Source organism: Ciconia boyciana, chromosome 6 (assembly GCF_034638445.1).
Source record: "Ciconia boyciana chromosome 6, ASM3463844v1, whole genome shotgun sequence".
Classification (NCBI taxonomy): domain Eukaryota; kingdom Metazoa; phylum Chordata; class Aves; order Ciconiiformes; family Ciconiidae; genus Ciconia; species Ciconia boyciana.
Genome location: NC_132939.1, coordinates 63,390,673 through 63,418,117, shown reverse-complemented (window position 1 = coordinate 63,418,117; position 27,445 = coordinate 63,390,673). Strand labels below are relative to the sequence as shown.

At 43.8% G+C, this 27,445-nt stretch overlaps 1 protein-coding gene and 1 long non-coding RNA gene across 2 annotated transcripts in view; both read left to right on the top strand.

The window, feature by feature from the left end:
- Positions 1–7,917, top strand: part of ZBTB1 (zinc finger and BTB domain containing 1) — a 63,252-nt gene extending 55,335 nt beyond the window's left edge. The window contains exons 2-5 of the mRNA XM_072864282.1: positions 4,149–4,188; positions 5,477–5,673; positions 5,761–5,949; positions 7,221–7,917. Coding sequence (XP_072720383.1) covers positions 4,149–4,188; positions 5,477–5,673; positions 5,761–5,949; positions 7,221–7,461 — 667 coding nt within the window. The 3' untranslated portion in view covers positions 7,462–7,917. The remainder of the gene's footprint in view (positions 1–4,148; positions 4,189–5,476; positions 5,674–5,760; positions 5,950–7,220) is intronic.
- Positions 7,918–12,216: 4,299 nt separating this feature from the next.
- Positions 12,217–14,480, top strand: LOC140653765 (uncharacterized). Its single transcript, XR_012043212.1, has 3 exons — positions 12,217–12,466; positions 14,131–14,259; positions 14,375–14,480. It is a non-coding gene; the product is annotated as an uncharacterized lncRNA (long non-coding RNA).
- Positions 14,481–27,445: the final 12,965 nt, after the last annotated feature.

The window sequence follows — 27,445 nt, the reverse complement described above, 5'->3', positions numbered from 1 at the left end:
CCTGAAGGGCAGCAAGTGAAAGGAGCAGAGACAAGAAGAGGTTGTGCTTGGGCATTGGAAGTGTAGGACTCCTGCCTTGGAGCGGGGAAGACGATGCATGGCTTTTTCAGGGTGGTGGAGACCAACTGCTCTTTAGATACGATGGTCCCAGTGATGAACCGAAAGGGGAAAGAAACCCATAGAAGGAATTAAAATAGAAACTGAAGAAGGCAGGAGAGGATGGGAGAGTGTTTGAAAAGGCAGAGAAACCAGGGGAATTATGAGGACAAGAAAAGGGGAGTTTTAACAGGAGATGAAGGTGTTGTGGTTTAACTCTGGCTGGAAACTAAGCACCACAAAAAATGGTTAGTGGAAGGAGAACGTAATGACAGAGAGATCACACACTGTGCTAGTGTTAGGGACTCTTTCCTCAGCCATGTATGTTCCTGCACAATGTTTCCTTTCCCTGGCAGTAGAAAGGAGCTGGCAGTCCCCACCCAGCACCCCAGTCCCATGGGATCTTCTCAGAGCAGTTTCAGGCAAATTTTTTCAGTCAGTTGGCATGAACCTGCTGCCAGTCCCGCAGAGGAGTCACAAACATTCACCTGCCTTCCTGCAACGCGGCTCCGGGCAACCTTGCTCCTGGCTGGGGTGGGGGAACCTGGGTTTCCTTCTAATCAAGACGAGAAGGTAACCTGTGAAATGATGTAGTCAAGGGGGAGCTGAAATTGCTATCCCAACAGGGCTTTCATTTTAGTGCGCCCCATCCCACGAGGTGCTGGACCCTGAGAATTAAGAATGTGTTCCCTTTGCATCCTGGCACATTGGCGTTTCACCGGGCACTCCTGGCAGCAGCCTTCCGTGCCAAATCCCTGCTCCCAGACTCCTGCTGAGCAGAGGCATCCTCTTAACCTTCTCGCTGGTTGGACAGGGAGGGTCATGACAGCATTTCATTATGTCTGTTGGATGGCCCTAATGTCTGCACTTGTGAGACTCAGTTGGAGGAACTGACTGCAGAAAGTAACTTGAATCCAAGAACTGGATGCAGCTGGATAAAACAGCCTGTCGTATACCCAGCTAGTTGGCTCTGCTGCCCCATCACTCACTCGTATTGTCTGGTGGATGGGAATGTGCAGGATTGAGGCAAGAAAGAGGTCTAGTGGCAAAAAGCCAGCAGCATGGGAGTGAGAGTAGAGAGCTGAAACAAGAAATTGTATTCTTTAATATTTCCATCACAGTGGGGGTTAGAAGCTGGCAGTGGGTGGGGATGTCGGTGGCCAGGCTGAGAGGACACAAAGGCTAGAAAAGAGCTTTGTCTTAAAGCCTTCATGATGTAAGGTGCTGTATGAAGAGAGACCTCACCGAGTTACTCATAGCAGGGTGGCAGCAGCTGACTACAGCTGACTTCAGAGTTAGGCTAATGCTGAGCATGTTATAGTATCTGGCACTTCCCATACCATACTGCAATTATATAAATATAATCTTTGCCAGGCTGACTCAGTTTAGCCTTAAATGTTATCTGGATCCTCCCAGACCATTATATGAACTGCCAAAACCAAGAGCTAAGGGACAGAACTGATTAACACTCGTAATTATAAAAGATGGTTAGGAATTTTTTGAGCACACATGTTTTTGAATGGGAAAGGTCCTTCATCAAAATGGAAACTGTGGTGAGGGTTACTTTTGATGAGTTTTTTTTAACCTGAAAAATGTTTAGATTAAAAAGCTGAGAAACTATTGATAATGTACCACCCCCAGTTTTACTATATTTTCTTATAACCCAACTATGGGTTCATGATGGTGTAGAAGCTTTTGCTTTTCACTCTAATTCACCATAGCAACATTTTAATGAAATCTTATACTATGTTGGTAAACTGCTTTCCCTTCCAGATCTGCCAAATGTCTATGTGTTCATATGAAATTATTGATTCTTCATGTAAAGGTTTTCTCTGAAATTTTAAAAAGGGAGGCTTAGGTGGAGAACATCTTCATCTGAACAATTTACATGATTTGTAAAATGCAGCATTAAAATCCTATCTTGATACTACCCTAGACTGGAATTTGAGAGAGTTCCTCCAGACCTGTTATTTATGTATGTTAGCATTAGTCCTTTTGTGCCTCCAACGCCGAGGAAGGAATAGGTGTGTCTGGCTTTCTCCTTTTAAGTTGATGGGGGTTGTGCAACCTTCTTGTGGTGCCAGTTTCCTTATGGGCATTTGTCATAATGGGAAAAATACAGAGTGTTCCCAAAGCTGCATGCATCAGTGGTGCAAACGCAGTCAAGCCAGCCTTACTGATCCTTGAAGCTGGCTTGATCCATGGGCAATTAGAGTCACGGCTGCGGTGGAGGGAGCTGCTAAATGGCACAGGAAGCATTTCTTCCCCATGTGCCCCTATGCACAACAGCAGTTCTTGTAGATGTCTGAAGCCACTAGCATCTTGCATCCAAACCCCACGCCTACTGCACTGTCTGCCCTTGGCTGTGCTGTCCTCCTCTTTTAAGCATGAACTCATCCCATCCCCCTCACAGCTCTGAGAAATCAGTATTACTATATTACTAGAAGGCACGATGCTTTTTGCTCACTCTTTCACGTTTCTTACAAGTCCCGTCCTGAAGCTTGTTGCAAATTTGATGTTTTCCTGACCCTTTCTGTATTTTCCTAGGTAATTAGCAACTGTGCCCTAGACATGGGAGGTGCCTCCTAGTTCAACACTTATTGTAGGAAATTTTACTTCAAGCAGGTCTCTTAGCTTAATACCTCACCTGAGGGAAGAAAGCACTGGGAGAAAGAAGGGTGGAGACCCCTGGCCTTATTTGACTCTAATTATTAGTGTTATTTTCTGTTGCTGGCCTCCACGTAGGTTTCTCTGCTAAACTAGGGACTAGTTCTAAGACACTGCACGAGCTGTATAATGTTCAAAGGTGAAGCTGGGTTTCACATTTAAGTTTAAGAAGCTGGGGTCACTTTAGGTTTCTCCATTCTGGTATTCTGAAGACAAAATACTTTACCAGAATTCATAAGGAATCAAAAGCATCAGAGTTGTTCTGGGAGTTCTGCTTTGGCAAATGGCCATGCCATGCTTGCAGAGTCAAGCTCCTTTTCCCTTGCACAATATGTGAAGTCTCAGCAGGATTATAGCTGTTGGGAGCCAGGTAGGAAGATACATGGTCTTCCTGATCAAAAAATCAATAAATAAAAGTCAGAAGATGGTAAATAGAGCTATAGGGCTGAAAGGTATTATCTTCATGGTCTGCTCTGCATTGAAGTTTCTGGGGTGATGGCAGCTGGGGATACCCTAGATGTGTGGAACACTTGATGTTATCAGGAAGATAAGGGACGTGTCAGGGGTTGGTGAGTTGATGCGGAGACAGGCTTTCCTGTGCATCTGGCAGGACCAAGCCAGGTCTGTGGGGATCTGTAGGCTAGCAGGGAAAATTTGCTTTCATTTCCATGAGGGTGAGTTGTGCCATCTCCAGGAGAACTGAGTGGCTGCTGGGATGTGCATCACCCTCCACTTTAATGGCCGTTTCCATGATGGACAGTCATTTGGCTTTGTGTGAAAATCCCCAGGCTCAAGTGGGTGCCGAGAACATCTCTCAGGCTTCCACTGGGCAAATTGCTGCTTCTTTAACAAAGGCCCTTTGTCATTCTTGGGCATGTTTTACATTTCTTCTTGGAGATACATCAGGCGTCTCCTTCCTGGTTTTCAAGTTTATTGTCTCAGCATTGGCCTGGCTTTGTGCCCTTGGTAACTCTGCTCGTTGCTCTTCCAGTGATGTCAGGAAGAGTTTTTTTATTGACTTCAGTGGGAACTGGGTTAGATCAGCACTGACCACTTTTGAGAGGCCCATGCAGAGAGCTCAGTCTAGATAGCATAGCAGGGGAGCCTCGCCTGCTCATCACATCCAGCTTTGTTCTTTGTCAGATTTAATTAACTGAGCCATACAATATTTTGCATTTTCTCCTTCTGAGGCAATGCAGAAGTCCTGCCTTTCTCTTGGACAGTGGGTCTCCGCACACTAGTAATGAGGATCTACCAGCAACAACTTTATTGCCCTGGTGAAATGCCAGCTTGGCATAGCCCCATGAGTCATAATCAATGCTCTGTTCAGACAACTGAAAGGACAACTGCTGCTATTAATTTTGTGCTCTTGTTCACTGCCTTAGGAGAAAAACATCATTGCAGAAAGATTGGAGCTTCTTTGAGGTAAGAAAGACACAAAGATAAATGGAGAGTGTGACTGAGTGTCAGCCCAGAGCATGTCCCTCCCTTGCACATCCAAATGCTCCTTTCCTTTTTGGTTCCCCCAGTAGTTTACTTGTAGGGCAGAGTACCTAGAATAAAATTTTACCTCTAGGGGCTAGATGTCCCTGTAAAATACCATCTCTTGCCCTTCAGCCCAAGCCTTTTCCCCTTGGAGCCCTCAGCTGGGGAATTTCAATCTCTCTGTGGCTCTCGGACCCCAGGCAGTCCCCACCATGGCCTGAGGTCCCTCTGGGAATTCTGGTCTATAGATTTCTTCTCATCATTGGCCTCATAGTTTAATCTCTGTAGGTAAGAAATTTTACAGCCTTGTTTTATTTCCATTGCCTTTGGCAACATTTCTCTAGAAATGCCAATAAGCTCTTCTGGCCCACAACATACAGCTCCATCAGCCATTTATGAGAGTCACTATGTAGCAGGGCTTCAGCAAATTAATGCAAAACAGCTGGGCCCAAATTATTCTTTGTAATTCATAAACTGGGAAGCCTTTCCTTGAAAGAGGGGAACTGTGGATTCAGTTCCAAGGATACACAGCAGTCCCAGCGATGCCATCTTTCAAGAACAGACTTGGTAGAGACTTGATTTATTGGGAGTTGATTGAGCTTATGCTAGGGATCACAAATATTAAATAGGAGTGAAAAACTAGATTTTGTTTTTTTAATCAGCAAGCAGACATGCGGAGGTGAGATGCAATGAGTTCATATTTCATAGTAATATTTTCTGTGATGATAATGCTGTCATTCGGGGTGGGAATCTTCTTGTCTACCTGCAGGTGCCCAAACAATAGCTGTCCAGTCAGACCATGCCCTTCGGCTGCCTTGACAGTCAATGCAGAAAGGAGAAGCTCAGCCAGAGTGAATTGTTGCCTCTTGAGATAGATGCATGTGATAGGAACCCCCACAGAATGACTCATCCCATCAGCCTCTTTCCATTTATTGTTGAGGGAAACTGGGTGGTGATCTCAGGTTATCTCCTTAGTTTCTAGCAGCAAGACTAAGCCAAACTGGTCAGAGTTGAGCAAGATGAAATCCATCTGAGCTAACTGTTCCTAGCCTTATCTGTCTGCATACCTTTAAAAAAACAGTCCTTTCAAGTCTTCACTGATGCATGGTAAAGTTTGATGCCAAATGGTTGCTGGCATTTTAGTGGACTCATGCCAGCCTCCACTCTGGGATGCAGTGGGATTCTGGGCCTTTTCTCAGTGAAAAGGGGATCTGTGTTTTCAATTTAGGGCTTCTACAACTTCTGCAGCTATGTGGCCTGGCTTGTGTTCAGACGGAAGCACTTCCAAGTGATTCGGGAAGAAATCGGCAGGCTTCTTTGCTCCAACATGTTCAATCCCGCCTTAAGAGACCGGAGCAATGTTGACTTGCAGAAAGCAGGAGACCGGACTGCTGATGCAAATACAGCGCGATTGCCATATCTGAGGTACACATTTGACACACTGGTGAGTCCTTAGGGAACGTGCCCTGTCCGAATACACTGAAGTAACACCTGCATTTGTTTTCTTTCAAGAAAAGTCCATGCCAAGCGTCCTTCCATAAACAGCATGGTTCACCAGCGCTCGCCAGTGCTCAGCACGCTGCTGCCCTTACCGAAGGACAGTGCTCAATACTTCTCCCAGAACCACTACTGTCGGGGCAGAGACCCTCGACCCTGCAGGTGTGACGGGCTGCCGGACTTCTCAGAATTGCTCACTACCAAGTAAGGGGTACCAAGTATTTCTCTGCATAAATAGATTTGGTAGTGCTGTGAGGAAGGATGTCGGACAGCTAGCTCTTCCTCACTGGGAGAGGGACCATTGGACTGAGGATTTGGTCTGCACGGGAGTTAGAGAGGAACAGGAGTGTAGGCCAGACAATGAGCCTGAAACTTGCAGAGGTAGTACTCCTGGTTAACTGATGGCAAAGCAGCTACTGTCCACCGTAGTGCTTTGTTAAAACTCAAAAGTTTTCTGGGGAAAGTAAATATGCTGTAATATTACTCAAATATGAATCAAAAAATTAATCAGAAATTAATCAAAACCTCTCAAAATTAAAATGGGATGTTTATTTCTTTTCCCTCTCATGATTCATTCCAATTTCTTATTTCTTCTTGACTGTTAGTTTATAGTAGTGTTCTGATCAGACATTACTGATGTACTTTATTCTGAAAAAGTCATTTTGTTACTACATTGTACTTTTAACATATAATTTTGATTGTAATAGAAATACAACCTTTTCTTCTGATTCATGATAAAACCAAAATCTTTCAAGCCTGGGTATGCCATATGAGAGGAATTCCATTTCCCATCCAGCCATGGTTAACAGCATTATCACTACAGTACTTTTTAACATAATAACTCATGTAAACAGGACCACTGTAAATCAGTTTTGCTCTGTTGAGGTGTATATAAGGCTCCCTGTAAGACTTTCCCTCATAAGTCGTCTTCTTCTCCCTGAAAATTAGAATTTGAGAATTGTCTTCATTTGTCTGGATCGTCCAGAGTTCTGGTAATCTAATGAATGCTACAGTACTGTATATGCAAAATCTTTGGACATATCTACAACACACGACCAGCGAGTCTGGTATTTCTTGAGAGCGTGAAATGTGCTACAAATGCACATGTAATTGTTTTGTGCGTGCTTTGGAAGCTGGGTGCATACTGAGCATCTTGGCTTTACAGCTTATGCAGAGAGTCATGGAATTTGTGTGTAATAGGGCCAGCCTTTCCAGGGAGCACTGAGCTTCACTTGGACGTATGCAATTCACCGTGTGTGCATGCACACTCCAGACAGAAACATGACGTGGTGTGCAAGGTGCTGAGGGTATAAGCATGGTTATTTGTTTTTCCCTGGGGGAGAGCAGATATTCTCTGCTAAAGGAGGCAAGGTTCCTTGCTGGTTTACGTAGGAAGCATTACAAATCTGTCCCCCTTTCTCCTGTTTTCCTTTGCTTCATTGTGTCAAGCAGACTAACATGATGTTTTCTAACAGGGTGGGCATCATTGGAGCTCATTGTAGTGAGTTAAAATCTTTTATGAGCATGCCCGATGGGATGATGGAAGAGGAGGAAGAAGAAGAAGAACAAGAACAAGGAAGAATAAGGAGTGGTTTCTCCATCCTGACAAACGACCTCAATTTGCCACCTCTGAGAAGCCCCCAAAACAGGCTTAGCAGTCAGAGCACTGTGCTCTCAAGCGCAATGGCAGAAGGTGACTGTAATCAGAGCAACTAGCAGAAGTGGTATCTTCTCATGTTGAGTGGCATGGTTTCACATTGCTAAGTAAATCACTTGGAAATCGCAGCTTAAGAAGCCTAGCTCATTTGTCAGAGGTGGGGTAGTTTAGCACACAAGGGCCTCGACTAGGTGACTGGAGACCTGGCCTGTAATTCCTGGTTCTGTCACTATTTTCCCTTGATCTTAATTCATTCATTGCATCATTTCTGAGATGAGAAGGTTATTTTACTGACTTAATTTGGGAAGTGCTTTGACACCTGCAGATGAACATGATTCTTGATTTTAAAGTCACCCCTCTTTTTCTAAAGGCTTAGCAAAGCAACCAGGAGACATGACTTATTACAGTCTAAAAGTTGCTGAAATTTTGCTTTTGAAGGAAGTTACTCTGGAATCTTTAATATATTGTATTTACTTCTTTTTTTTATTTCCATCATCTCTCATTTTCTTCTCAGATATAGCTAGCTTAATTTATGACTCATTGTGAAATGAGTATAGCAAAGAGAAATGCTGTTACTTAAAATATCTACCAAGTCTTCATTTCATTTTATCTTTTTAATGATATATATATTTATTTTTATCATTGATTTTACATGATTGGGAAAGCAGATCTTAGATGTTCAAACTTAAAATATGCAGTTGGGATGTCAGGATCTTGAAACAAAAGGAATTCATGGTAAGAAATGGTATCATTTTACCTATACGACTATCTGTACATGCTAATCATTAGCATCAGGAGGAAAACTTAGGATGAAATCCTGACTTTGTCATAGTCAATAAGAATTGTTGAAAAAATAATGGATTATTAAACAGTGGAAGAAAACCAGAGAGGTAATATTTTAATCATTGTTAAGAGGAGAAATTTGACACGTTAGTGCTGGTTTGGAAATTTTTCAGCAAAATATATCTATGCTGGATAAAAATAATACAATTTTCCCTTGAAATGTGTGGTTCAGTTTTTAAAAGGATGAAATTTTGCAGCACAATTATGTTGAGAAATTTACTTCTTCTGGAGTAACCAGTAGTCCAGGGACTACATCACTTACATGGGATGGCCCTGCACTGCCTTGTTTGAGACAGACACTTGAACTGCAGATTCACAGCTATTATTTAGTCTCTTCACTTAGACTTAGGCACATGTTATATTAACACCTACGTAGCATTGTGGCCTAGGCTTGTTTTCCATGTGTCAGATGAATCCTTTTACCATTGGATGAGGCTGTTGTGGCCTGCAGTTTCTCTCTCAAGCTTTTCATTAGACATCTGTTCTGGTACAGAGCAAAAATATTTAAAAATAACCTGTTAGAAATTTTGTGGGATGGAAAATACATATTCTCTCCCAAAGGAGAAGAAATATAAAAGATATATTTAGAACTGTGTGTGAGACTGCTATATCTTCCTCGTATACGTGATGTGGAATGGTACACTCTTTATTCAAAATTAACATTTCTAGGTTATACATTCATTTTGGGCAGGCAGGTTAGTGCTTATATGGTCTGAAAAATGGTAACGAGACCTTGAGATGGTGCTTTAGTTGCAGGTTTCCTGAGAGCACGTGCAACTGTCTTTCCTGGCTGCATGGGCGACTCCTGGATGGTGCGTACCCGGCCGAACACGCAAGAGGCAGTTGTGGTATCACTGCCCTGCAGCACCATGGTTTCCCTACCGAATGATGCAGCAAGATGTTGGCTAATACCTGGAGCTGCGGGAGGCTACAGCACAGCTTCCTTCTCGTGGTCTTGGGAGAAACCTTTCAGTTCCTGCGTTAGGAGTCCGCTGTATCCTCAGGGATGGGTACAGCTTTGTCTCTCTAGCTGTGACACTGATCTGTGGATTGACATCCCAGTATGCTAGTCCTTGCAAAAGCGCCTTGCTTTGTCACGTCCAAGCAAACAGGCATTGTATGGAGCCTTAGAAAAAGCATGAGGGAAAAGTGTCCTTTGCCACATCAGTCCTTCAGGGCAGTGTAGTCTGTGGTATTTGCTAATAACTGGGATTTGTGAACAGTCGCTGCAGTGCCTGGGGCAGAGATTTCGCAGAGTTGCACACTTGGCCTGTGGTGGGCCCAGGACGACAGAAGACTGAAGGGTGGAGCACGCACTCATGTAGGCAGCAGAGCTCCTGGATGCGAACGAGCTTTTTGTGCACTGTCACTTACCTGCAAGCTCTGCGTCACTGCAGAGAGGAGGAAGCACTGAGCAGCTACCGGTGTTGCTCAAAAGCAGTTGATGAGCTACTCAGACTGAGAGATGATGTTCAACATGCTATGTTTGCCCCTCTCCAGATTCAAGGCAGGTTCCCCACAGTCTCCTTAAGTGGAGCAGCCCCATGGGCGTACTTTCTCACCATAAAATAATGAGCAACGAGTGACTGCTTTTGGCACACCATTTTCCTTGGACAAAAGGCAGCTCCGGACCAGGCATGGTCTCAGTTACTTCTGTCTGCACCTAGAACATGCTGTCTGGCTCACTCTGCAGGAATTACCTGGGTAAAATCTGATGGTCCTAGTGAGTCCTGGTTTTAAAACACTGTGATCGTCAGCCAAGCCCTCAGCCATGGCTTTGGGACTGAGTTTTCTGTGGTAATCTAACAACAACCTTGAACTTTCCAGAAAGGATTGAGAAATACCTTGAAGTTCAGATCCTTTAGTCAGCAGTCTTTTCCAGGGCTGCCTTCTCAGCGTTAAGTGTCTGCTTCTTCTGAGGTAATGTATGTCTAACACAGACAACCCATGCTTGTTTAAGCATGTAAGCAAGACCTGGCAGCCTTTCACACATGACAGTGAGTCATCCTTCCAGCAGGAGAGAGTGAGTCAGAAAGGGCAGTTGACAAGCTTTATTTATCAGTCTTCTGTTATTTGGCCCAGGAGAATTTTACCCTGAAAAACCCACCCTTGTTAATGACAGGCAGAGCTCAGATTTGTATCATACAACTACTGGCTTTTTTCCCCGTAGGCTTTGCATGCAGTTTCATATCAGGAAATCACGGCAGGTTGGCCGTTTCCATGAGTTTTTATTTTTAAAGGGGTTCTGAACATGCCAGCTATATTGGAATAACTCGCCTGAGCTAGGGTTACCATAAAGAGTACACACTCAGATGCCTCTCAGTGATGAAAAGAGCCTGGGGGGTTCTGTGCAACAGCGTTTATAGAGTTCCCATTTACTTTCTTCTTGTAGGGCTGCTTTGCTCAGAGCCTTAATTGAATGCTGCTAGCATGGCCTAGTGTCTTGACTGGCTTTTGATTATGGTTCTGCCACTCATAGGCTCCATATAGGGTGTGTCAGGCTTTCCAGTGTAAGTGTCTATTTTCAGAAGTAATATTGCTCTGTTGTAGAAATTCATGCCAAGCAGAAAGTTGGCAGGAAACGTTGCAACTCAGAAATGGAAAAAGAGACAGAGAAAAAAAAAATCTGATGATTTTTGATGATTAAGTAAGGAATGCCTGATGCCTGATGATTAAGTAAGGAAACTCTGCCCATGAGGGTTTCAGGCATTACAGCTGGGAGAGAGATGGCAGTGTAGCAAGGGGAGCCATCTAGGTGCGGGGTGACCATAATGCGTAGTTGGGTGTCTTGAAGTACGGAAAGAAGCAAAGCTCAAGCCCATTCTGCGCGTGTTGCAGGTGGGTTTGGAGCAGTAACCTGTGAAGGCAGCAGCCATGTAGTAGCAGGGCTACCGGGCTCAGCAAGTTCTCTGTGAGCCGGCATGGCAGGACCTGGAGGCCTTGCAGGTTCCTTGTCTCTGGTTCCTCTGGTTCAGTCCTGTTCTTCTTGTCCTATTAGGGGCCAGTGTCTGATATAAAGGGAAAAGCGAGGCAGTCCGAGCCTGCTCATTTTTCTGTGCAAGAGAAAAAGGCCAAAAGCAGCATTTCATCAGCAAATAACAGGTTTTTTTCAATTTTTGCTTGGACTCATACAGCACTTTAGTAGTGTTAAACCCCGGTGAGATCAGGGGACTAACACTGCTATATGTGTTCAGGAGCGTGGCTCTTTGTTACCACCAGCCAAGTGGGGACTCACTGGGTGAAGATGCTTCTTATTGCTCCTGTTTGTTCTGTGGCTCGTCTCCCTTGCCCTCTCAAAGCCAAAGCTGCACCTACCAACCAACCATCCTTCCAGCCAAGGAGGACCACTAGCAGCTCCTTTGGCCAGACAGCTGGCACCATCACCTCACTTGCTCCTCACCGGGGGATGGCGTGTTGCTTGTGATGCCTCTTTACCTGCCGGTGTGCTCGGGGAAAGAGAGCAGCAGTCAAAGTGGAAATTGGACCAGGCAGTGATTTGTAGTAGGAAGAGAGGTTGTCAGTCTGGATTTCCTTAAGCAAGGCTTCCAAATGTTGGTGGTATGTGCTCCTACTGTGGCTGGGACTAAGACCTTCATCTTGTAAACAAACTGCACTGGAAGCACCATGTACCAGTTACAGGTCCTGTAGCTCAGACTAAATTGCAAATGTTTGCAGTGAGATTTTTACAGCTTGCAGCAAAGAAACCAAACTGCAATTTGCAGAATGTGAAGATGTTCTTACCCTAGTTCTTCCTCCATGTGAGAGAGAGCATTGAAAGGTTCAAAGAACGGGCTGTAAGTATACTGTCACCTGTTACAGCCTTTCTATTTGGAAGGGACACTGATAATATAAACGTAGTGTATTTCTCCGTGTGATCTTGTTTATTTACAGAAGAATAAACAGAGCGGTTTTTTTCCTTTCCTTGAATACAGTAGAAACGAACACAAACAAGTCATTTCTGGACGCACATTCCCAAGTCTCCTGGTCCTAAGAAGATCTGACCTCAAAAGGGTCCTCCTTTGTGTGGCTCGTTGCTTTTCTGTCTCCTGTATCAAGCCAACACAAGCACATCAACCATGACCATTTCTGGGCAAGCAGGGAAGTCCCTGACTTTGTGAAGTCCTGCCATGGAAAACAGATCCTGGGGAGATGGCCTTTATTGTTCATCTGCCTTTGCTACGTTAGAAAAGGATAGTTATTCGTTCTACTGAACCTGGAAGTGTATGTATGACATGTTTCTGACTATAATGGGATGTGTGGGGATTGTGGATTAAAGACTTGCCCCAAGGCAGTTATTAGCATTTTTCAGCGTAATAATCAAGAGACGAAGGTGCACCATCTAATTTAGGTGTTCATAGCAAGTCATCTCAAGACAGTGCTCAGATCTCTATATTGATTGGATTGGATTGGGAGACACAGTATTGCAGATCTGGATAGGCAGGGGATTGACTCACCCATTGCTCCTTTGTACTTAGAAGCTATAAGAGCTCCAACAGCTGAAGTGCTGTGATGGAAGGATACGTGCCTTTTAGAAGGAGGAAGGTGAGGTGTGCGAGAGGGTTATGCTCTGCACAGAGAGGATCGGCTCAGATGCATGGAGTTCTGCTGTGGTGTGTGTGATGGGCTGGTCAGGAGCTTATGGGCCAGGATCAGAGGGAAGGCCAGCACAGGTAACATCGTGGTAGGCATCTGCTACAGATCACCTCGTCAAGAATACAAAATAGATGAAGCCTTCTCTAGACAAGTGGAAGAAGCATCACTATTTCAAGCCCTGGCTTTTATAGGATATACTGACCGACATGAAATCTGCTGGGCAGGAAACACAGTAGGGCACAAGCAATCCAGATTTCTGGAGTGGGTCAGGGACAATTTCTTGACACAGGTGTTGGACAGGGTGAGTAGGGAGATGCTCTGATTGATTTGCTACTCACAAGGAAGAAGTGGTTGGGGTTGTGATGGTTAATGGCAGCCTTGGAGAGACCAAGAGGTGGTAGAATTTAAGATCATGAGAAAACAGAGAAAGCCGAGTAGCAGAACAATGACCCTGGGTTCAGGAGAGCAGACTTTGGCTTGTTCAGGGAACTGGCAAGCAACTTCCCTCGGGATATTGCTGTGAAGAGTAAAGGGACATGGAGGGTTAGGTGATCTTCAATGATCATCTCCTCAAAGCCCAAGAATGGTCCATACTGTTATGCAGGAGGCTAAGCAGGCAGTGCATGGGGCCAGTTTGGGTGTACAGAGTACTGACTGAAGTCAAACATAAAAAGAAAACATGTAATAGGGGGAAGCAGGAACAGGCAGTCAAGCAGTGTAGAACGACACAGGCATGCAGGGATGGGATTAAGAAGGCCAAAGCTTGGCATGAGCTGATACTGGTGATGATGTGAAGAGCAACAGGAAGGGATTCTACAGGTACATCAGTAGCAAAAGGAAGACCAACAAAATGCAGGTCTACTGCTGAATAGGGCAGGTGTTCTAATGATGAAGGACACACAAAAGTCTGAGGTTCTCACCATTTTCTTTGCCTCAGTTTTTACTGCTAGAGTCTGCTCCCAGGCATCCATGTCTCATGGCAGAATTTGAAAGAGAGAGTTACTACCCACAGTTGAAGAGGGTGATGCTGGGATCACTTAAGTAAACTGCCCATTTACAAATCTGTGGGACCAGATGGGAAGCAGTCCAGCTAGCATAAGGAAGAAAATTCTTCATAGTGAGGGTTGTCAGGCACTAGAGCAAGTTGCCCAGAAAGTGTGTGCAATTTCTGTTCTTGGAGGCACTCAAAACCCAGCTAGATGAGACCTTGAGAAACCTGTTCCATTAAGCAAAAGATTGCAGGAGAGTCCTGCAGAAGTCCTTTCCAACCTAATTTTTTCTGTGATTCTTAGTAGGCATCTGAATATAAACTGAAGATCCCCTGGAAATGTGCCTTGAATTGTGCAACATTGAACGTAGCATGGCCTAAATGCCACACAGCCCCCGAATGGGCCATAAGACACGGAAATCTAGAGGAGAGGGTAAGTGGTGGTACAGGGACCGCAGCTGCCAGGAAGGTCTCTAACCTCTGGCCGTGAGGATTAGCAGGGCTTAAACAGCACTCTCTGCTCTCCACTCTAACCTGTCACCCTTTAGGTGTGCTGTAGGTACTCCAGGACTTCCTGTCCTGAACCTCCTAGTGCTCAAGGTGTTGGAGTCACACTCTCCAAAGACTTCCTGAGTCCCTAACGGATCTTTCTCCAAGAGGAAAGCCAGGGTAAGCTGAGACCTCTCTGAGACTGTGTTAACATGAATGTGAGCAACTGTGGCAGCTGGTAGCGGATCTCTTCTTGCTTTACCAAGCTGGCAGAGGTTACAATAGCAGTTGAGTGCAGCGAAGGTCTTGCCAGGGGTTAGTCACCAGCAGACAAGCTCTCCTGAGATCCCTGGGCACATAGTCAGATTGCTAGGGTGGGCTGGCACCTATGCTACTGTGCCGTCACAGATCTTGGTACCTATCCTAGGAGCTTGCACTGTGCACGTCTCCGGTGCACAGTGCAAACGTACCCTTGGTTTTCTTGTTATGCTTTTACCTTGTCCCGGAACGGCTGCTGCTTCAGATGTTGCACAGCTGCTGGTTCAGCAGGTTCACACCCACAGAACGGCTACCATAAGTACTTCAGGTTTAATTTAGGCTTAATCAGTGTTTTGGACATGTTAACATTCTTTATTTCAACACTATTTCAGAAGGGCTGCCTTGGAGGCTACTTCATGCTCTGGAGACTTCTGGTTGGAAGCATGAGCAGATTTTCCAGGCCTGCAGCAGCAGACTGTGTATCTCTACAAGCGAGACGCTCTGTCCCCTGCTGACTGACTAGATGGAACCATGAATGTCCTGGAGCAAAACTCAGAGTTTCTGAAGCCTCTCTGTGGATGATGAAATCTTGGGGAGCAAAACCCTAAAAGAACTGAGCTTAACTTTGCAGTAAGGATGTAACTTTAAACAGGACAAAGTTGCATGTGCCTATTTGCAATTAAGTAGACATTTTATATAATCTCTTTGAACAGTCCTTCTTCTTGATGTTGAGTCTGAACTATTGGCTGATGAAAGTCCAAATGTCAGTTCCATGTATAATCTTTCAGCAGACATTGTGCGACTATGGAAAAGTGAAAAACCTTGCTGAGAGCACATCTGCATTAAAATAATGGGTTTCTGTGCAATTCGAAGTGTTCATTTCCAAACAGGGCTGTGTTACTCTCCACTTGGCATGAGTAGAACTATATTCTTTTTTAAGTTTAGACCTTCTCTCCACAGTCAGAAACATCTGACTGTTGTGACTAGAATACCACTCGAGAGGGGACATTCTCTTCAAAGGGAAGACTGATGTACAACACTGAGCAGAAGGTTGGTAGCAAAGCAGGAAGTCAGGTAAAAATCTAGGAATCTAGCTTTAATATCAGGAGTCATTTACTGCTTAGATGGGCTTACATGTAATACAATAAGCACTGCAGGATAAGAATTGTCTCTGGATTATTATTTTTTTTAGCAAAGAACACTGAAGGATTCCTTTCAAAATAAACATCACTGTACCCAGGAGAGCTAAAGAGTTATCAAGCAAAAACAAACAGACAAATTGGCTCTGAGTTTTGGATTTCTCCATAATGTTCTAATTTAAAACAGCATAAGCAAAGAAAAAAAGGAAGCAGTGGAATAGTAACTTCGTAGTGTAAAAGAACAGAATTCAACTGTTAAGAGGACATTTACAAACACGGTTATTAATGCCAAAACATTGTTTTACCTTTCCAATGAAGATTAGAAACTTGTCTGTATATTGCGTTTTGACAGAATACTTTTCTGTGGTTTCGTGTTCTCATCGGGGGTATCATCCAAGCCAAGCTTGTCCCTGATGAATTAATACCAATGGAGCCAGGAGTGCGGCTCTTTCAAGTACCCATTAGTCTAGGATCAAATTGGTATTTAATTGGTCCAGTCTGCAGAACTGACTCCTGGCTCTCACTCAGGTCACCCACTGCAACAAAACATGGGCGTTTTGGACCTGTCGCATCCTTCTCTTCCCTCACTTTCCCAAGCACCATGGACTTCCTCACCCAAACTGGTGAGATACATTCAGGCAAAATATGCCACTTGGCTTAGCCCAAATCTTTCTGCCGTGCTTCTGCTTCTCAATGAGATCACCCATTTGTATGTTTTAGTTCCTTTGCACCATCTGTAAACCTCCTCTGGGGGTACAGAGCACAGCACCTGGCACGGCTGAAACTCCCTAAAGGGGACCTGTGAGCTGCTAAAGAGACCCCACGGCTGCAAGGGAGGGCTACAGAGAGAAGAGTCCATACGGGTGCTCATATTTTGCCTGGGATCTTCATAGCTCTGAGAGGGTCAGCAGATTTTGCAGCATGAGCGCTGTTACTCACAGAGCACTTAAAAGTAGGTCCCGGCTTCTCAGAGTCACTATCTTGGAGGGACAGAGAGGAGCCCCATGGCTTTTGAAGTCACACATGCTTTTTGCCTTTCAGGGGAAGACAAGGACCCCGGCTGGTAACAGCAGGTACACGACAGCCAGCAGAAGGTACTTTCAGTGCACAGCACGGAGTTATTTTGGTCTCACAAAATGCAGTACCTTTGCTATTTATCCTTGAGTGTCTTTTACTAGCACTCTGTTTATTTATACTCACACAACTATAGCACCCTCCGTAACAGCGTCAATAATTCTCAATGCAATGGCATTTGTAGTGGTGAGCAAAACGCAGGAGCTGGCCCCCGCCAGTGGCAGACTGTCCAGTGACGACGGCAATATATCACAGAGAACTTGGTACTTCTTGGCTTGCTCTCACCGGGAAAAGGAACAGAAAGAGGGAGACAGAGCTCAAAAAGGCAAGTCGCAAAGGCAGCCCCATAAAGGCTTAGTGGTTTTGCCAGGACAATGAAAAATGTTTTACAAGGAATCCAGTAGGTTTATAGGAAACTTGGAGATCTGTGAATGTCAAGAGCTTCTCATCCTTACAAGGCAAAGCTGTTAGCACTGTGCTTCTTATAGTTAATTCCTGAGGTATCCCATGCTTAGCAAATTCCTCAGCTCACTCAATTCATGATCCAGTGACGGTATTCTAGTTTGGTAAAAGGGAAATTAATTGTGTCCAACAACGTGCCATTTTACTCTCTTCAGGAAAGAGGTGATACAGGGAGAGAGAAGATTCAACATACTCATTAGTTACTCTTTACATCAAAGAAATGAGCTGGTCTTTTGTCTGACCTCTGAAAAAGGAAGCTTAATTTGTTTCAGCAGGACATTTTAAGGGTTTTTAAAAATCCTATTTGATAATATTATGCAATAATCAAGGCACACATAGCATCTGGACCTGCATGCTCTGTTGCTAAGTGTGCCTGCCTGTTCAGAGGGACACAAATTTCCTGGCAGCGACAAGAGTGATACCTCAGGGCTTTTTGAGGATTAAGCCTTGGTTCCCTGTGCTGACATTCTCCATAAAGGTCAGTTACCCTTTCCTGTGTCCTCTGTCAAACTCACTGACACTGAGCCCCTTTCCTTTGCTAAAGATGATTCAAGCCTTGGAATATGCCCTTGACTAATGAGCTATTTTGGTTTCCGAGCCAGCTGTTTCTCTGGTGCAAATCGGTGTAGCTGTGATTTGAAGTGAAAGGAGACAACTTTGGCTTTGACAACCTTAGCTGCTTTGCCAGTATGTTTTGGCAAACCCTCCTAGCAGAAACACAGTTTATATCCACAAGAGAGTGCTTTGAGCGGTAGGTCTGATTCCAGCTCCCTGCACGAAGGGACATGGAGCGGCAGAGGCTGCTTGGCTGACGTAACGGTATCAGTACGAGGCTTTAGCTCTCATCGCTATGAGCAGGATTCTTTTGCAGTCGTGATGGAAAAGGCTAGTCTGACAAATCTCTTGAGTGTGGGCCAGCCCTGAGGACCTGGCTGTATATTTAGATGCCCCCTACTGTCATTTTCAGACTCTTTGCTGAAAGATCTGTGGGCTTCTCCATTCATCAGTATCTCCTTGATGTGAGATCTCTTAAAAACTTCTTCCTTCTCTCCCTGCCCTCTGTGCCTTCCCAGTGTGCCAGCCGCAGTGCCACGCTGTCAGCCATGGCTTTGCCTGGTAAAATCTGTGCCTTCCTCCCAGGCAGGTCTTTCCTCCCCACAGCACTAATGTTCCTGACAGCTCAACAGCGATCCTTCTCCCACCAGCTCACCACCATGCCATCTGCGTGGATGAAGCCTCTCCTTCGGCCCCCAAGCTTGCCAAACCCGTGCTTTGCTTGTTTCTTGGATCAGGTCACATTAATCTTTGAGTGGATTCTTCCACCTCATCTTTCCCTTCCCTCATGGTCCAAGAAATCTCTCTCTTGGTCTATGTCTCTACGTAACAGTCTAGGAGAGCCAAACAAAGAAAGAATAAGGGGCTTTAAGTATCCATATCTCCATTTTATAGCTAGATAACCTGGAACCAGCAATATCTGGTAGGTAGTCCAAGGTCAGAAAGAAAGTCTGTGTCGGAGCCTGCAATTTTATCCAGTTTTCCTGAATCTGAGACCCTTATCTTAGTCATTAGAGCAACCATAACAGCTCTCTTCTACACTTCTCCTTGCATGTACTAAGGAATGTTTTGCCTTCCATATTTAACAATTTCTGTCATGAACTCTTTATTGTGTACTCAGATGCAGTCTGACAAAACCTTGCTTTCCCTTTACTAAAGCAATGGAAGCATATACTTCTGAAGAGATTTGGCTTCTTCAGCTAATGGACCAGCAAAGTTCTTTCTGTTGCTGAATTTTCCTTAATTCTTGAAATCAGCACTGAGAGAAGTCCATTTGCGTGACATTTATCTGCTGATAAATTGGGATCATGAATATAAAATCCAGACTTCTCACATCAGTCCGAACATACCAGACATTCTCTAGGTGAGTATTTGGAAAAAGCTATCTTTTTCCATGGGCAGCTTATGGGGCAACAGTGGATTTTAGACATATGACTTATACTCTAGTTTTAGCATAGGAATACCTGAAGCATGTATTGGTGACTCATTTGTTAAAATACTGAATCTTGAAGCAAAGAAATAAGCTTGCTGATTGTGTTTCTGTGCTTTCTAGTATGTGTCATGGAAAAAATTGGCTGTCATGCCAGACTTTGCCTCTGAGGAAGGTCATATTCCTTTAGCACCTGTTGATTATCACAATACCTGAAACTCCTTTAATTATTAAGCATGATTAAAACCTCTGTGGGTATTTCTAATAGTTGCTGGAATGCTGAGATAGTAGATATTTACCTGTTCTGGCCTGCTGGGCTGGAAGAACCCAGAAGTAGTCATTTGTTTACATTAAGATTCCAGTTCTGATGAAGTTTGCCCCAGAAGACTCCACAGCTGGAGGGTGCTATATCTGCTAACATCCTGATGAGTGCTGCACTGCTCTTCCAGACCTCCTTCAGAGATGGCTACATTTTGTCATTTGGGTCTCTCAGGCACCTTTTCTAGTACAGAGATAACGCAAAGCCTCTCGCACCCTGGAGGAAACGTTGGCTAGGTGGCATTATGTGACAGTGAAGGGCCAAAGTGGCAGAGTTGTGGACAGTGGGAGGCTCTGATGGGTCATGATCCTGTGGCAAGTGACGGGCTGAAAACAATGTATGAGCTACTCAGTGGAACTGCATAGAGATACATGGCACCTCCCTAGTCTTGCTTTCTCTCTGAGACCCCGTAGGGCAGAGGTAGCCATCCCATGAATCACGGTGCAGGAAGGCAGTCATGCAGAAGGAAAGGTACCACGGATATGTGCGCTATGAGGCCGTCTGCAGAGGAGTTTGGCTGAGAAGGTCTCACCTTCAAGTCATGGGATTTGATGGATTGGATTGGGCTGATGAAGACAGGAAAGGGTCCTTGGGTAAGCTGGACCATGGTATCCCAGCCATGCCCTTGTACTCACCTTGTGGATGCTGCATGTCAGCAACCCCCATGTCAGTACTGGAAAGCAAGAGCTCTGTTGACGCAGAGAATATATATCTGAAGCCAGTTACATCAGCTCTGTCCCAACTGCCAGGATGTTGTAGCAGAAACGCAGGACCTCAGCAATGCTGTTCAAGGTTCATAGGCTTTTCACGAGAATTGTCAACCCAGGCCAGTGCTGGTCGCATTACAACTGAGTGAAAAATGGTGTGGAGGGAACCTAAATCGGCAGGTTAGGATTTTATTCCTGGACTGGAAAAAGAACATTTGCCTTGTGATTTCCCAGCTCAAACTCTCTATGTGGGCATTGCTCAATTTTTTTTTATTATTCCTATAATTTAATTGTGGGGTTTACTCTTTGGAAAAAAAAAAACCAAACCCAAACAAAAACAAAACACCACAACACGTTTTAGTTCTGTTATTCAAAAGAAAATTTGTTAACAGGATATGTGCACTTAGTCAATTAGAATGTTTATTAGTTGCTCATTTATTCCTTAAACTATGAGAGGAACTTTTCTCTTTCTCATTTTTCCCAACGTGGTTCTGTCTGGGAAAGCTGATAAAATCTCACTTTTTAACTGCAATTTCTCATCCTGTTTTTAGCAGACATGATGGCTGCAAATGAAAGGTGACCACAGAGGGAGTGGCTCAAATGTCATTGTTGTACATTGTTGTATGGGCTGATGATTATTAGTCACAGTATATATTGGGAAAGGCTCCTCATAATTTTATATGCCACAAAAATAGTTTGGTTTTGCTCTGAGCCCGCTAAATTGCTGTTTCAGCTGGATATCTGTTGCAGCTTGTTTGATTACAAAATCTTTGGTCATCTGGATAGTATTTCTGTAGCACGGGTGAGAAGTCATGGTAGTAGCTCTAAAGCTTTATTAGGAAGAAAGTTCTAAGTGTTTAGCATGGGATAGACTACGAAGGGAGGATAGGATATTTGTTAGAAATGTCAACACTATAATTTTATTCTTTTTTGGACATCCTTTCTAGTCACATCATATATAAAGCCCCTTTCAGTAGGGGCTCTATATATGTAAAATATCGCAGGCAAAAAATGTATAGGAACACCCTCTTCTAGCTTTCCCTGCCACAGGAAATCATATAGTAGTAAAGCTTAACACTTTCTGAAATGCTGCATACATATGGGTGTGGAATTGAACATGCTTAGAGCTCTCTGAAATGCTTCTCATGCTGCTATTAATATATCCACTTGACTAACAACATTCATTATCGACAACATTGTTGTCTACTGTACTCATTTCAAAACTAATGCTTTTGTGTAATTCTCAGCATTATGATACAAACATAATTAATGTAATGGAAACTGGTTCAAAAAGGGACTGAAGACCTCATTGTTCAGTGGAATACATAATCTGCTGACTGCTCTGTTCAATTTGGGCTTCAGACTGTAAACTCCTGGGTCAGGTTTTTTATACTCTTGGTGTGAGCTGACTGATTGAAGCACAGACAATGGAAGGGCAAGCCAAAGGCTCCAGATCTTACTGGCACATTGTTATATCAGTTTCCCAATTTTAATTTACTGAAAAAAATACATGTTTATCCTATGTGATGGGGAAGCAGAACTAAAAAATTGTGACAGGTGGTAGTCTGAATCTGCAGCACCTTGAAACAGAGAGCTAAGAGATGTGAACCAACTGTTCCTCCCAGGGTAGTGCTAATTTCCAGACCTGTCCCTCAGTCAGACCATCAGTGCTGCAGCTCCCAGTTCCCATCTAAGAGGGTGCACTGTACAATGCGGAAGACAGAGATGATCCCAACCCTTTCTGGGTAAAGCAGAGATCGTCACGGCCATGGTGACAGCATTCCCCCTTTGCACTACTGCTGTGGCCTTTTCTTGGTGAAGAAATGGCAAGATTTACTGCTTTGGGGAGGGATCCTGGTTTGCTTCTGGAGGTGTAAAAGAGATTTCCTACCTTTGGGTGACAGTAGGGAAGGAAAGATGTGGCTTGCACAGCACTAGAATTTTTCTCTTAAACTATTTTTTAATCAGAAAAAAATATTGATGCACTGACACCTAAACTGATTATAAATGTCTCATTTTGAAAATTGTGGCAGATGCTACCCTTTTGATAATTTCACATTTAAAGAAAATATTTAAATGATTTAAGTGATTTTCCTTTTTTTGTAACTTAGGCTAACTCAAATTATCGGTACGAAATTGTTTGATTTACTCCAAGCATTTTTATGGCTGCCCTCTGAAAAATGTTAGTCATGTAATCTATTCAACTAATTCAAACTAGGAAATCTGCCAAATTCTTGAAAATTCTCCAGTGACAGGAAAGGATTATACTGTGGCTTCTCTAAAATCTAGTGTTGTTTTTATTTAGCCTGCTCATAGCTTTAGATAGTGGACAACAACTTGTAGTATTGTCTGATGGTTTCTTTAGCACTGGGTTAACTTTGGCATATTTGAGGTACTGGGACTCTCTCTGCAGAAAAGCAGGCAATGACACACAGCTCATTGAAAGGATAACTCTTTGATGTCTTTTATGACCCAAACAAGACAGAACCGCCTCACCCACAGGCCAACCTGTACTTATCCAAGCTGCTTGCTCCATCGTACCTTTTCCTGGTGCTAACGGGCTGTGTGAAGGAGGACGCTGTGTTCCTTACCCTGCTTCCAGCCTTTCTTCTGTGCTGGCAGAGGGAGAGGCTTGTGTGTGGCTGCAGCAACGTTCTCTCTTGTCTCTGCAGGTTTCAGTCTGAAGGGGGTCTCTGATGGCCAAAGGAGTCGTGACATTATCATACATAAATACACACTTTTGACTCTATGTTGACACACAGACGTTTCACGGTCTTAAATAACACTTGACTGGCATATTCTTCTTTGATGCTAGCACAGTCATTCTGATTATGGCAGACTTCTGCCTATGAAATGCCAATAAAGAGAGTTTGGACTATTAATACCACCTGGTGACAGCAGGATTTTTAATATCCTGCTCTAATGTAGCTAGCGAACTCCTGTTTAAGAGGCTATCTTTTCTCCTAATCCTATTTATGACTTGTTAGGTATAATTTGTAAATGGCCAACACTATATTAAGCACTTTACAGACATGCTTTATAGCATTATTTTTTAACTGCATTGAATTTACCTTGGTGCTAAGCATATAATCCACTATTGTGCAACTACTTTTCCAAACTTATTCTTCAAAAATAAAGGAGACTCATATTTTCTTTTTTATGTGCTTCAACAGCTTCCCACTTGCTGGTCTGAATTTCTGGCTTGTAGTTCCAAATTTGGAAAAAAAAAAAGGGAACTAGCAGTAAGATGTGTGGTTTGCTTCTGCATTTGAGTGTGGAGATCCATCCAGTGTAATGTCCCTGTTTTTTTTTTTACCTTGCACATGAATATTAACATGTAGTGAAAGCCTCATTTTCAGTCTATGTAAAAAATGTATTATTTGCATCAAAGTATCCACTCATCAAGTGTGCACACAAAAATGGCACTTAAAACCAGGCATTTCCTCATTTCAGTTCAATTTCTAGGTACACAGACAGTTGCTTAAGTAGGCAATTAGCTGACTGGAATGGTTCTCTGATGGTGAGTGATGAATCCATTAATTCATTTATTCATTCATGGACCTGTTGGAGCAGGTCCAGAGGAGGGCCACGAAGATGATCAGGGGGCTGGAGCACCTCTCCTGTGAAGAGAGGCTGAGAGAGTTGGGGTTGTTCAGCCTGGAGAAGAGAAGGCTCCAGGCGGACCTTATAGCAGCCTTCCAGTACCTGAAGGGGGCCTACAAGAAAGCTGGAGAGGGACTTTTTACAAGGGCATGTAGTGATAGGACAAGGGGTAATGGCTTTAAACTGAAAGAAGGCAGATTTAGATCAGATATAAGGAAGAAATTCTTCACTGTGAGGGTGGTGAGGCACTGGAACAGGTTGCCCCGAGATGTTGTGGATGCCCCATCCCTGGTAGTGTTCAAGGCCAGGTTGGATGGGGCTTTGAGCAACCTGGTCTTGTGGAAGGTGTCCCTGCCCATGGCAGGGGGGTTGGAACTAGATGATCTTTAGGTCCCTTCCAACCCAAACCGTTCTATGATTCTATGATAATGTTTGAACAAACAAGTCTCAGAATACAAGAGCTGCAGACAAGCAGAGTTGTATTTTCACAGGAATATTTGCCTGTGTTTACATCCCCAAGCGATGGAGGCCTTTAGTTATTCAGTGCAGACTATAACCAATGCTTCCTCTTAAATGACTGCCCTGAACAGATTATTTTGTGTTCAGATTGTGGCTGATTAGCACTGCACTGCTTATCTGGAGGAAGAGTTGCTCTTGTGAAGTGATCCTGACTGAGAAGCTGTAAAACAGGTGTAAAAAACCCGACTGACATGAAAGAGGTGCGATGGGAGCAACTATTCACCACTCATGATAGCATGAGAACTCAGGATTACCAGCTGAGAGGTTTAGGCCATTTATAAACTTTTTCATTTGCTACCCAACTAAATCGTGATACACCCCAAACCACCAGATGTTGCGGATCTTGAAAGCGTACACAGATCAAAAACTGATGAAACAAACAGATAAAAAGGCTACTAGTGTATATGAGCCTTCAACTGATGAAATCCTTAAGTTGCGGATTGCTAGAAACTAGGAGGGCACATCTATTTTTCCCTTGCTTACATCCTTCCTGAAAGCACTCACCGATCAGCCGAGCATCTCCAGGTAGTGTGCTTGCAGGGGGAGATGTTCAGAACAGACTAGCTGGGCAGCAATGTTGCTCACAGTTTCCAGCGATTTCCTGATGAGAGACTTCCTCAACTGGTGGTTGCTTCTGGATCTTTGTACTCAATAACATTCAGCCTGCTGAATGAATAACCCATCACTCAGTTCACTTAGGCTAACAAAATAATAACCTTTCAGTAAATTGTCTGAAGCCTGAATCACAATAAGAACTGATTGATTAAAGAAATGGTATTGACAAAACTCCATTCCCTGCAATATTTTGCCCTTTTAGTTAAGAGGAGGAAAGGACCTGTTTTCCTTTTCACCTACCCTCATATTTCATACCTACTATTTGCACTCCTCCGCTAATTTCTCGGTGGATTTTCTAAGCCACGGTATTTGTGCTTTCTGCTGTCCTCACGTACTAATAATCATACCGGGCACAGATCCTGGGAAGGTAACTGGGAAAGCCATGGGATCTCTGCCACTTACTCGGGGATCAAGGCTCAGATGCAAAGTGCTGTCTCTGAACAGCAGGGATGTGATTGCACAGAGGTAAGTTCAAGTGTTTGCTAAGCTGGTTTACTACATGATTTAATAGATGCCAAAACCTTTTCTTCTCAGAATGTTCTTCCCGAAGCTTTTTTAATTACCATTTATTGATGAACGTCATGAAAACAATGTCAGGAAATAATTAGAAAAGACGCAGACCAAGAAACAAACAAAAAAAGAAAACAGATGGAAAATCAGCCTAACCTGCGGGAGCATTGCAGCTCCTCGACGATTTCTTTTTCCTCGGGTGCCCCCTCCTGTTCATCACCAGCGTAGCCAAATGCATTTGGACTGGCACAGACAAAAAAAGAAGTAGCCAGCTGCTATCACCTTATAAGGTTAATCCATTTCCAAGTCCTTTGTTCCCCCCTCTATCTAGTACCCCTCTGACTTCAGCTCCAGAGAATCTGTGTGCAAATGTGCAGGTTGAATGCATAGTTTATGCCTTATCTTGGCCAGTCCAAAACCGAAGGCAGCTTCCTCTGCTTGCGTTCTGTCCTAAGTTACGTGCATATTCAAACTTCTTGAGAGACTTTGGCAACGCTCTTAGGCCTGATTTTAAGAGGAGCGATTCCAGCTGAAATGCCAGAGAGCTGAGGGATCTCACAGCAGCTGAGCAAATCAAGGGATTAAACTTTGTGCCTCTAACTGAAAATATTTCCCACACGGGCTGGTGCGTTGGGAGGCTCAGTATCCAGAAGGTTGAGCTACGACCAAAAAAGCCAGAGAGTCTCTGGGTTTTCTGTCATATGACACTTAAGCATCTGCTCCAAATCATTATATTTATAGAAGAGGATCCATCTCTTGTGGAATTACGGTAGCGTGTCATCAGCTTGCTCTCGTATATACTCCCTGCTGTGCTGTTCAGCATTTGCAGGAGCAGAGTGGGATTCCCTTGCACTCCAGTCTGGATTTGTACAGCCCATTTGCATTCTTCCTACTGTTGTACGAGCAGTAGAAAAAAATAAAATTCTAATTTTCAAGCAAATGAGAACAGTTCCTCTCTTTGAAACCTCAAAAACTGAATGTCAAACACGTACGCCCACGTGCGGGTTATATTCGGGGTTCCTGGAGACACAGCAGGAAGGAAATCGGTCGGTCTGGGCTAACAGACATCCTGATCACCACCTTTTGTCACCCTTAGGAGTGCAAATAGTAGGTATGAAATATGAGGGTAGGTGAAATGGAAAACAGGTCCTTTCCTCCTCTTAACTAAAAGGGCAAAATATTGCAGGGAATGGAGTTTTGTCAATACCATTTCTTTAATCAATCAGTTCTTATTGTGATTCAGGCTTCAGACAATTTACTGAAAGGTTATTATTTTGTTAGCCTAAGTGAACTGAGTGATGGGTTATTCATTCAGCAGGCTGAATGTTATTGGTCAAAAAGATTTTCGTTAACCCTCTTGCAAGCAGAAAGGACCCTCAAGGTGAAAAATGACTTACATTTTGGCCGGTAGAAAACGATCCTACAGAAATGTTTGAAATATTTAAGGGGTATTGTATAAGAAAGCTTTCATGAGTGGGAGGCAAAGGACTTCAGCCTTCAGAACTGGGAACACATTTTCTTTCATCAGCACTAAGCTCACCTTCTAAGATAAAAATTAAAACACACTTCCTTCTTCAGTAAGACATTTAAATGAGCGTTTTTTGCACAGCAGCTGGATATTATACTCTCACTAGGGCCCTCTGCTGCTCACACGCAAAGTGAAAAACTCCAAACTTGTTTGGGACTCCCAGAAAAGGCTTGTAACGCTTAAAACAATCAAAACACCAATAATTTTGGAAGGGATGTAAAACTTAAGCCCTCATGGATCAGGACTACATTAGTCTCTACCTAAGTGAGTTAAGAAGAAACTTTTTAATGGAAAGGTATTTCAAAACTGCTTGCTGCAGGATTTCTCGTGTTCATGCTGGCCTCCGTCAGAGGCACAGTATACGACAAGTGAGCTGATCTGGCTTGACAGTTGTTAATTAAAATATTCTGAT